Genomic DNA, 12,132 nt, shown 5'->3' on the forward strand with positions numbered 1-12,132 from the left:
TCCGCTGAGGACACCTGATGTAAGGGGGGGCTCTGCTGGGGACATCTGATGTTATGGGGGTTCCGCTGGGGACATCTGATGTAAGGGGGGGCTCCGCTGGGAAGATCTGATGTAAGGGGGGCTCCGCTGAGGACACTTGATGTAAGGGGGGGCTCTGCTGGGGACATCTGATGTTAGGGGGGTTCCGCTGGGGACATCTGATGTAAGGGGGCTCCGCTGGGAAGATCTGATGTAAGGGGGGCTCCGCTGAGGACACCTGATGTAAGGGGGGGCTCTGCTGGGGACATCTGATGTAAGGAGGGGCTCCGCTGGGGACATCTGATGTAAGGAGGTACTCCGCTGGGGACATCTGATGTAAGGGGGGCTCCGCTGGGGACACCTGATGTAAGGGGGAGCTCCGCTGGGGGCACCTGATGCAAGGACAGACTCTACTGGGACACCTGATGCAAGGACGGACTCTGCTGGGGGCACCTGATGCAAGGACGGATGGCTGGCGGCAGGCGACGTGGCAAGTGACACGCTCAGGGATCCCACTGATTCGGCATTATGGTGAGTTGATGAATTATATGGTGAATGATTTCATTTTATATTACAATGTAATAATAGAAATAATGCACTTCAACACCAATCATAACAATCATGGTGCCGGGATGACTGAAGCGCTAACACCAGGTGTTTGGAGTATCTTTATCTGCTGATTGTTAAACTTTCTAGAATACACATATTTCCATTGTTGTGTAGGATCTGGGGCTGCTGTCCCTCCATCCCTCTTCCCCCCCCTTTCCCTCATTCATCTCAGACTCTAACCACACCCCCTTTGAACCACGCCCACTATCTCACATAAACCACACCCATTTGTGCGGCACATCTTTACTTTCCCCCTGTGCCACGGCTACAAATGAATGCCCCACCCCCTAATTATAATAAGACTCCACCTAAAGCCAAAAAAGTGTCCCTAAAAAATTTTTTTACAATGTTGGCAAACATGCTGTACTGTTCCCTCAGAGCGCATGCGCCAGTGATATCACCAGCTGCCGCTCACTAGAATATCTCCTAAATGGTGCACGTTTAGGAGACATTCATTTAGGCTTTATATGAAGTATACCTGTAGGTGACTGAGATGTGTAGACACTCAATGACATACTTCATTAGTACAGTCACCTCTGTTCTATGACAGAACTTTCATCCAGTTGAACACAAGCCTGTACACGGTGTTCGTATGTCTGTCAGTGTGCCCACTACATAGACATGGCTGAGTTAGGACATAGAAGGAGGGGGTCAGGCTGCAAAGCCGCCGCATGCCGTGTGACGTCATCATCCAGAGACGGTCTTGCTGGGAAGGCACGGAAAGAGGTGAGGAGGTGAGAAACATGTTATTCAATGAGATAGATCTAATGAGCGGTGTGTGTGCCCGGTGTACGATGGGGAGATGTTCCTGGTGAGAGCCAGAAGGGCTCAGCCACGTGTACTGGGCGCAGAGGGGTGCTGCATGGCAGGGTGTATACCGCCGGGGATCATAGACACCATCAACCTGGGGAAGGGATCGGCTCTAATCAGAACATTTAACCCCTTAGCTCCCAACTGTCTGATATGGAGCCGCAGTCATTGCTCGTAGAAGTTCAGTCCACTGCACCCAGAATCTGTTGGCCGTTACTGATCTCCCACTTCTGGAATAGGCAGCTGATGGAAACTTTCCGGCTGTAATGCTGTGTGAGCTCCAGATCCATGATGATTATGAGCTGCAAGTCATCTGCTTACTTGTTTAGCAGAGTCAGCCTGACACCCCCAGCAGGCTGATCTGATCACAAGCAGGTTGGTGACTCCACTTTCATCTGCTGCAGAATCTAACATTTAGGGGAGATTCCCTTTTTTTTCCTGCAGCACCCACCAAAGGGGATAGTGTTTACAACACAGGGCAAGATTTCTTTTTTTCTAAACTTTATTGGCATGTGACAGAGTGACATTCCATTCATTTCTGTGCTGACAGCTGCAAGGAAATGTGAGCGGGACATCCCAGAATCCATTGTGTATGTGTGTCCTTGCGGAGAGCTGCGTTTTGCATATACATAAAACTGTAGCTCTCAACTGAAGTGTGAACCAGCCCTAAAGCTGGCCATAGACCGTTCAATTTGTTTCTGTCCAGCCCATGAATTCCTCCATCCACACAAATGAGGTGAGATATTCCCCAGCAGGGAAAGTGGGACCCACTGATGGCAGAATACACTGATCAGCGGGTGATCGACAAAAGCTTTCCAGCATGTCTCTTCAACAGACGGCCAACGCGCTATTCCCAATGCACACGTCCCTGTAGAAATGGGCTGCAGATCCGATCCTGTCTGCTAAAATCATCCGTCTGGCGGATCGAATGACAGTGGGATGGAAACAGACACGCAGTTCGTTTAGATCCGACCGCCCATAGAGAGTGCGGGCTGCATCTGCAGAGCGAACACAGACCTGTCATCCACCTGCTCAGCGGAGAGATACCCTGCAAAGTGGGCAGATCTGCTGGCGGACTCTGCCAGTGTGAAAGGGGAATATATTTGTAGGTTCAGCCTTGTATTTGATGTTGTCCATAATAGCATACATAAACTATAGGGGTAAACATACACTATAAAACAGCGCTAATGTTGAGCAAAACTATATGAGAAATCATGCGGCCAACTACGCATAAAACATCAGACAGAGAAGTAGAGAGTCCGTGAAGTGGTCAGAGGAATGTCCATAAGTGACAATACAGCTGTATCCAAGTGTGCGCCTTCCACCGGTCAATGAAATTTCACCCTGTGTTGACACTCTCCCCCTAGGGGGTCAGACTCACCAGATCTGCAAATCATTGAGAGAGAGGTGTTGAGGAGATCTTTTTGCTCTTGGAGGCTTTTATGATTTGCAGATCTGGTGAGTCTGACCCCCTAGGGGGAGAGTGTCAACACAGGGTGAAATTTCATTGACCGGTGGAAGGCGCACACTTGGATACGGCTGTATTGTCACTTATGGACATTCCTCTGACCACTTCACGGACTCTCTACTTCTCTGTCTGATGTTTTATGCGTAGTTGGCCGCATGATTTCTCATATAGTTTTGCTCAACATTAGCGCTGTTTTATAGTGTATGTTTACCCCTATAGTTTATGTATGCTATTATGGACATTTTCATGTTATAATTTTAAACGGCTGCTGTCTTTTTAAGCACTCAGTTTAGATACTGTAAGTCTTTTTATACCTTTTATCTTCCAGTTTGTAGTTCTAGCTCTGTTTAGAAACATTAACTTATCCATTTGGCGCTGAGTGGTGTGCTGCAGGCCTGAGCAAACCTATCCATATCATTGTATTTGATGTTGCTTATTAAGGATGGGCTCCGGCATGTTCACACACTCCATGTCCAGAGCCTGCCAGGAAGTTGGCACTGCGTTGCGCTAATCACAGGCAGTGAGACGTTTCCCGATCTCCGCCGCTGCACATCGGGACAATGTCTCACTGCATGTGATTAGCGCAATGCAGTGCCGACTTCCTGGCAGGCTCTGGACATGGAGTGTGCGAACATGCCAGAGCTCATCCTTATTGCCTATTGTTCACCATCACATTCAGTTTCATAAATTAATTCTTCTTGATCAGTGGATTATCATTGTTCGTGACAGGTTTACATTCACCATAGTTTGTGTAAATGTTACGTATGCTGTAGTTGTACAGTTGTTCATTATGTTGTGTCTTGAGCATTATGTACTCTACTGTGTGTGGAATTGCATCTTCCTTTTTTTAAATTTTTTTTTTTGTTTCCTTTTTTTTGTGTGGGTGGGGGGGGAATTTTTTGTTTGCTGGATGCTGTTTCACTAATAAAGCCAGGGCTTTACTTTTATTACTGTACGTGAGGCAGAAGACAATAGGCAGCCCCATGTGGTACATGATCTAATGGTTTGGGGTCACTGGAATAATGTCATGTCTGTCTTGAAGGATAAATCTGGTATTAGGAAAATGCTAATTATAATTAAGGATGAGCTTAGGCGTGTTCGCAAACAGTACATGCAGAGCCCGCCAGGAAGTCGCTACTGCGGAGCGCTAATCACAGGCAGTGAGACGTTGTCCCAATGCGCGGCTGCAGTGATCGGGAAATGTCTCACCGCTTGTGATTAGCGCTCCGCAGTAGCGACTTCCTGGCAGGCTCTGCACATGCTTTTTTCGAACACGCCTGAGCTCATCCTTAATTATAATAGATATTGGTTTTCTTAGTAAGCAGGTGTGAAAAGCATGTGGGACAATGGTTGTAAGAAGAATTTGGGTGAATGAGATGTCATCCATGGTACACAAGCTGATATTTGAGATAGTGAGAACTCAAATCAGTGTTTGATTTAATTTATAACACCAATAATTGAGGCCTCCAAACATAATTTAAAGCGGTTGTAAAGGCACAAGGTTTTCTTACCTTCATGTATTCTAGGTAAAAAAAACCTGTGTGCAGCAGCCCCCCTAATACTTTCCTGAGCCCAATCTCGATCCAGCGATGTCCAGGAGAGCCTTGCCTCTCTGGGGACTCACATTCCTGATTGGTTATTGGCAGCAGTGAGAGCCATTGGCTCCCACTGCTGTCAGTCACAGCCAGTGAGCCAATCTGGAGACGGAGGGACAGAGCCAAGTTGTGGCTCCATGTGTGAATGGAAACAGAGCAGCGGCTCGGCCTTGGGGAACGACCCCATAGCAAGCTACTTGCTGTGGGGGAACCCAACGGGAGGGAGGGGCCATGAGAGCAGGCGTGGGACCCTAGAAGAGGAGGATCCGGTCCACTCTGTGCAAAACTATGGCACAGAGCAGGTAAGTATAACATGTTTATTTTAAATGAAAGCTTTAGAATCACTTTAAGTAATGAATATGTACATAGTACAGTGCTTAATAACGTCTTTTGCATCAAATGTATTATCCCTGTATAGTTTACAATATTGTATATTTTGCCAGTTTTGCCACAGGTAATGTATATATTTTGATACAAAATGCCTCAATTTTTTAAAAACTTAATTGGGGTTATTCTATAATAGAATTCATACCAGTCATACGAGAACCTTTTTTCACAAGGAGTTTTTTTTTTAATATTGGCATCTAATCGCCATGCATACTTGTTTCAACATCTGTCTCCAGATTCGTAATTTAATTGGAACTTGGCTCATTTGGCTCCCCCAAATAACCAAAGCATTTTGTTGACTGTAGTGCAAATATTTGAAGAGGTTAGTGAAATTAAAAGTATAACTGTTATGGTCTCTGCTTTTAGATTTCCGCCATCTGTGGGAAAAATCAATTTGCAGACAAGTTACGATTGATATATGTAAGTTCTCCCAATCCTGGCTTCAAATGAACCTGTGCATCTATCTCCTCATACAGTAAACCTTCTCCAGTGGTTTTTATACTGTTTTTTTTTTTAGGTTGTCAATACATTTAAATTCAGTCAATGCCTAAATGTAATAGCTGAAAAAAATTGCGCCCTCTCATAGAATGGCGACAAACTTTTACCCTTAAAAATCTCCATAGGGGACGTTTAAAAAATTCTACAGGTTGCATTTTCGAGTTACAGAGGAGGTCTAGGGCTAGAATTATTGCTCTTGCTCTAACGATCGAGGAGATACCTCACATGTGTGGTTTGAACACTGTTTTCATATGCGGGCGCTACTCACGTATGCGTTCCCTTCTGTGCGCGAGCTCGGCGTGACGGGGTGCGTTTTTAATTTTTTTTTTTCTTATTTATTTTACCATTTTTTATTTTTATGCTGTTCTTAAAAAAAAAGAAAAAAATGGTGTCACTTTTATTTCTATTACAGAGAATGTAGATATCCCTTGTAATAGAAAAAAAGCATGACAGGACCTCAATGTCCCTTTTAAGAGCTATGGGAGGAATTGATGTTTTGACGCTTCCGCCCTGCAATGATATGGAGACAGGTGGGGGCCATCTTCCCCTCACTCGTCTCCATGCCTAACAGGGAGAAGAACTCGATCGCCACTACCGACGGCTCTGGTTAGCGCCGGAGTGCGGCGGGAGGGGGCCCCCTCTCCCGCCGCCGATAAAATTGATCTTGTGGGAAATCTGCCGCAGAGACCGCTTTTATCTGAAAGCGGACCGCCCGCTGAAGAAGAGGATACCGAGGTTATGGCAGCTAGCTGCTGCCATAGCAACCATATTCCTCTTCAAAGTAGTACTTAAAACGAAGGCGGGTGGTCCGTAAGTGGTTAAACAGAACATGGGAATAGATATGAGTGATCATGCCTGGGGCATGCGGGTGTAATTTATATTTTTGTTCAAATTTTGTAAAGTTGAAGGGGGATTAAAAGCAAAATGTTTATTTGTAAGGGCTGGAATATTTCCATAGGTTGCTGGTTTTCCTTCAGTGTTTAACCACTTGACCACTGGGCACTTAAACCCCCTTCCTAACCAGTCCAATTTTCAGCTTTCGGTGCTCTCACATTTTGAATGACAATTACTCAGTCATACAACACTGTAATTTAATCTCAGTATAAATACAGCTATTCTGTGAAGCTCTCAGAGGTTTGTTAGAGAACCTTAGTGAACAAACAGCACCATGAAGGCCAAGGAACACACCAGATGTATCAGGGATAAAGTTGTGGAGAAGTTTAAAGCGGCGTTAGGTTATAAAATAATATCCCAAGCTTTAACCACTTGACCACTGGGCTCTTAAACCCCCTTTAATAACCAGACCAATTTTCAGCTTTTGGTGCTCTCACATTTTCAATGACAATTACTCAGCCATGTAACACTGTATCTATATGAAATTTTTGTCCCTTTTTTCACACAAATAGAGCTTTCTTTTGGTGGTATTTAATCACATTTTTGCGCTATATAAGAAAAAAGACTGAAAATTTGGTAAAAAAATGAATTTTTCTTTGTTTCTGTTATAAAATTTAGCAAATTAGTAATTTTTTTCTACATAAATTTTGGCCAAAATTTATACTGCTACATATCTTTGGTAAAAATAAGTACAAATTGGTGTATATTATTTGGTCTTTGTGAATGTTAGAGAGTCCAAAAGCTATGGTGCCAATATCTGAAAATTGATCACACCTGAAGTACTGACGGCCTATCTAATTTCTTGAGACCATAACATGCCAGAAAAGTACAAATACCCCCCAAATGACCCCTTTTTGGAAAGAAGACAAGGTATTTGAAAAGATGCATGATGAGTTTTTTGAAATTGTCATCTTTTCCCACAATTCTTTGCAAAATCAAGATTTTTTTTTCTTTTTTTTTTTTTTGTCATATTAGAAGGTTATTTCTCACATACAGCATATGCATACCACAAATTACACCCCAAAACACATTCTGCTATTACTCCCAAGTATGGCGATACCACATGTGTGAGACTTTTACACAGCGTGGGCATATACAGAGGCCCAACATGCAGGGAGCACCTCCAGGTGTTCTGGAGCACCCAGGCCAATTCTTACATTTCTCTCCTACATGTAAAAATCATCATTTATTTGCTAGAAAATTACATAGAACCCCAAAACATTATATATGTATATTTTTTTTTAGCAAAGACCCTAGAGAATACAATGGCGGTTGTTGCAACTTTTTATCTCCCATGGTATTTGCGCAGCAATTTTTCGAACGCTTTTTTTTTTTTTTTAAAGTTTTGTGCTTTAAACAGTAGAGTTAGCCCAATGTTTTTGCATAATGTGGAAGATGAAGTTATGCCGAGTAAATAGATACCTAATATGTCACCCTTCAAAATTGCACACGCTCGTGGAATAGTGCCAAACTTCGCTACTTATAAATCTCCATAGGTGATGCTTTAAAATTTTTTACTGGTTACATGTTTTGAATTACAGAGGAGGTCTAGGGCCAAAATTATTGCTCTCGCTCCAACGTTCACAGTGATACCTCACGTGTGGTTTGAACACCATTTTCATATGTGGGCGGGACTTACGTATGTGTTTGCTTCTGCATGCGAGCACATGGACAGGGGCGCTTTAAAATTTTTTTATTTTTTTTTATTGTTCATTTTACTTTATTTATTTTAGTTTGACACTTTTTCCCCCCAAAAAAGGAATGTAAACATCCTTGTAATAGGAATATGGCATGACAGGTCCTCTTTACAGTGAGATATGGGGTCAATAAGACCCCACATCTCACCTCTAGGCTGGGAAGCCTGAAATTAAAAAAAAAAAAAAAAAAAAAGATAATGGCTTCCATCGTAGCGGTGAGTCGGTAGAAGCATCGGAGGGTGGGGGGAAGGTGGGGGCGTCCCCTCTCGCCTCCCATAAGAACGATCAAGCAGTGGAACAGCCGCTATGATCATTCTTATGGTGTAGGAAATTGCCGGCTGAAAAAGGAGATATCTGAATGATACCTGTAGCTGCACCCATCATTCAGATATCCCCGCTCAAAGTCAAGGACGCCATATGACGGCGGGCAGGAACTGGTTAAAAATTGCGGTGTATTGTAGGGTATTGCCGGGTATATTTCAGGGTATTGCTGGGTATATTTAAGAGTATTGCCGGGTATATTTAAGAGTATTGCCGGGTATATTTCAGAGTATTGCCGGGTATATTTCAGAGTATTGCCGGGTATATTTCAGAGTATTGCCGGGTATATTTCAGAGTATTGCCGGGTATATTTCAGAGTATTGCCGGGTATATTTCAGAGTATTGCCGGGTATATTTCAGAGTATTGCCGGGTATATTTCAGAGTATTGCCGGGTATATTTCTGGGTATATTGCCGAGTAGTGCAGGGCATATTGCCGAGTAGTGCAGGGCATATTGCCGAGTAGTGCAGGGCATATTGCCTGAGGGCATATAGCCTGAGGGCATATAACCAGACTCGACTGAGTCTGGCTGCAACCATTTTAACTGTGGGCAGCTGAAGCTGCTCCCTGTTTACTTCCTGGATTTACACAGAGGCACACCTCCCAGATCTGCAGCTCTCATTGGTCCTCTTATGACCCATCCCCCCTCCCTTCCTGGCAAACTCTCATGAGAGAGAGAGCTGTGCATGATGTCATAAGCCTAGGCTTTTTTACTAGACAAGAACCAGGAACTGGGCTGTATAAGGGATTTACTGGCAGAAAAAAAATGTTTTACTATCCAAAGGTAAAACAACAAGGGCAGAAGATTTAATAGATGGAAAGTTGAAAAAAAATGACTGAAGGTCCGCTTTAATGCATAAAATGCATTAAGATAAAAAAAACTTCTGACCACTTTAAGCGCCTTTGATTTAGACTCATTAACCCGAAACCCAGAGATGCTGTGACATTCTTTTTTTAATATGAAGGACTGGTTCAGGAGAGAAATAGGGTTTATTAGTAATGTGGGGACCTCATCTGCAATTGGGGTAAAGTATAACTAAAGGCAAAACTTTCTTTTTTAGTTTTGAATAGAGTGCAGGGGAATTAGAAGTCTTGCCAGTTAGGCCTCATGTACACTGCTGCTGGTAAACGGACGTTTAGGAGCATTTGGGAGTTTTTTTCAACTGCACCTGAACTCTCCTCTGTTATCTTATCTGTCCATGTACACAGGGTAGTTTACAGACGTTTCTAGGCAGTTGAGTTTAGAGGCATTTTTTGGAACGCAAAAAAAATGCGTTCAGAAGCGGAGTTTACAGGCATTTCAAACACTAAACGCGGTAACTCACGTTTAGCTGCATTTCGTTTACAGACGTTTTTCAATTTTGTCTATTTTGGGGGGGAAAAAAATAACTAAAAGCTAAACGCGGCATGTAAATAAGGCAAAACTGACGTTTTAAACGTCGGTTACTATATGTCAAGTTAAATTGTTCAGTAGAGGTTGTAAAAACGTCCCGTGTACATTAAGCCTTAAAGAGATCCACTCTCTCTATTTGTCCTGTTTACCATTATTAGTGAAAGTAAAAGAAAATGCCACCTTTTGGGTTGTCCCCCAGAAGAGTAATAGAGAGAAAATCTTCCAATGGGGACACTAGTTCTGGTGACCTGGGGGTCCCCAAGACATTTTCTTTAATTTGCAGGGATTTCCTCTCACTCCCTGTTTAGTTATGGGACAGGAAGTGAAGGGAATTCTCTGCAATGGGACACATGGCAAAAAAAAAATTGACAGGGTTTATAACCTTCCCTTACTCTATCCAAAATGAAAAAAAAGTTTTGCCTTTAGCAAGAGCTGGGGAAAAAATCGATTTGAATCTTGAATCAAGTTGAGAGCTCAAATCGATTCAAATGTTCAGCAAATCGATTTTTTTTTTTTTTAGATTTTTTTTTTTTTTAGATTTTTTTTTTTTTTAGATTTTTTTTTTTTTTAGATTTTTTTTTTTTTTAGATTTTTTTTTTTTTTTAGATTTTTTTTTTTTTTTCACCAGGACCGGCGCTGACACTGTGCCGGTTCCGAAGAGCTGCGAGCAGGAGTTTTTAGGTGAGACCGTGGCTTCGGCCCAGTCTGCGGGACCGGACGCCGCGGACTCGCCTAAAAACTCCTGCCCGCAGCTCCTCAGGACTGGCGCGGTGTCCAAAAAAAAAACTCAATTCGAATCGTTAATCAAGTGTTTGTTTTTTTTTTTTTTTTTGTTCGCAAATTTTTTTTTTTTTTTTTGAGAAAATCGTCCAGCTCTACCCTTAGCTCTAATTTAACTTATGGACATGTCCTGCAACCTCCACTCCTGTGATGCCCCAGTTTTCTTTAATTAGCATGGCTAGGGACATGATCACAAACACAAAAGGAGTGAGACAAAGGGGGCACCCTTGGCGCTTTCCCCTAATAGTAGGCACCTTAGTGAAGCAGAAACTGACATTTTAATGTAAGCTCAAGGGTGGGAGTATAGTGCTGTAATCTATTTGAGAAATGTTTGCCCAAAACCCATTCATTGTTCAAGGATATGAAACAAATGGTTCCAGGAAAGCGAGTTAAATGCTGCCTGCCATCTAGGCACAAAGCCCATTTGATTTCTGCCAACAAGTTGGCACAATCCATTTTTCAGCCACTTGGCTATTTATGCCAGCAGTTTGATTTCAATATTGATAAGTGATCAAAAGGTGGACCAAGATGAGTCATCAATATTAGGCTTAGGAAGCATTCTAATGATGGCTATGAGAGATTATTCTTCAAAGAGTTTTACTTTAAGTATACTATTAAAGGTTTGAGCCAGGTATGGGTTCAGTGAGTATAAATGAATAACGTATGTCATTTGATTGGCTCCACATCCTGAAAAAGAACAAAAATTGGTAGGATAGTGGGACTTTTAAGGTGCCAAAACCTCCACGTGGAATAATACTGACAATGTGATGTAAAATGTGTGAATTTTATTATAGAAGTCTAAAACACAAAAATAGACATGACAGCAAATATCCCCCAACAAACAAACAGTATGTGTAGGTATTAAAGTGCATCCCCTATCAAGATATGCTAATATCTCTATATTATAGCATAGATGCAGCCATGGATATCCATGACATGCACCAATGCCAGTACAGAAAAAAAGCTCTACTCTCGATGCGTTTCGCTTGACAGCTTCTTTAGGGATTCTCTTAAGTGCACTCTAGTTGCTGTAAAAGAGAGAAATATGCCAATAATATATATTCTCATAACAATTTTGAAAAACATTACTCCAAATGGCATATTTATACATTGTTTTAAAACAGTAATAACACTTACATTGAAGCAAGAAAGATACCAAAAAAGCCCCAAAACTGAGGCACTGAAATCTTCCACCAGTGCATTTGTAAGATGAACATGATGTCTGTCCCCATCAGTGAGATCTAAAGCCACCCAAAGGGAGGTGTCCTGGAAGCCATTAGAGATCCCATATGAGGATAAGTAGAAAAGGCTAATTCAATCACCCAATTTTTGGCCAGATGATTCTGCAACAAACATATAAATTAGACGCTATCCTTCTGCCAAATATATCTCACAAATGCCAAAAAAAACATCATGTCGAGTACCTGGGAGCGGACTCCCTAGTACATCCAAAGGATGGGGCTTCTTCTTACCCCATTCATGACCAGGCAATTTTTTGCGATACAGCACTGCGTTATTTTAACTGATAATTGCGTGGTCGTGCAACGCTGTACCCAAAATAAAATTGATGTAATTTTTTTCCCCACAAATAGAGATTTCTTCTGGTGGTATTTGATCACCTCTGCAGTTTTAATTTTTTGCGCTAAAACAAAAAAAGAGCAA

General features: G+C 42.4%; 1 protein-coding gene across 5 annotated transcripts in view; it reads left to right on the forward strand.

Moving 5' to 3' along the window:
- The first annotated feature begins 1,206 nt into the window (after window positions 1-1,206).
- Window positions 1,207-12,132, forward strand: part of AIMP1 (aminoacyl tRNA synthetase complex interacting multifunctional protein 1) — a 118,830-nt gene continuing 107,904 nt past the window's right edge. Inside the window, exons 1-2 of one of the 5 annotated variants that reach the window (XM_073601981.1) lie at window positions 1,267-1,361; window positions 5,254-5,307. In XM_073601981.1, the coding sequence (XP_073458082.1) occupies window positions 5,306-5,307 (2 nt within the window). In that variant the 5' untranslated portion in view covers window positions 1,267-1,361; window positions 5,254-5,305. Of the gene's footprint in view, window positions 1,362-5,253; window positions 5,308-12,132 lie in introns of those variants that run through there. The other 4 variants (XM_073601987.1, XM_073601963.1, XM_073601995.1 and 1 more) reach the window with 4 other exon arrangements.

Source organism: Aquarana catesbeiana, linkage group LG01, assembly GCF_042186555.1.
Source record: "Aquarana catesbeiana isolate 2022-GZ linkage group LG01, ASM4218655v1, whole genome shotgun sequence".
In the NCBI taxonomy this organism is placed as follows: domain Eukaryota; kingdom Metazoa; phylum Chordata; class Amphibia; order Anura; family Ranidae; genus Aquarana; species Aquarana catesbeiana.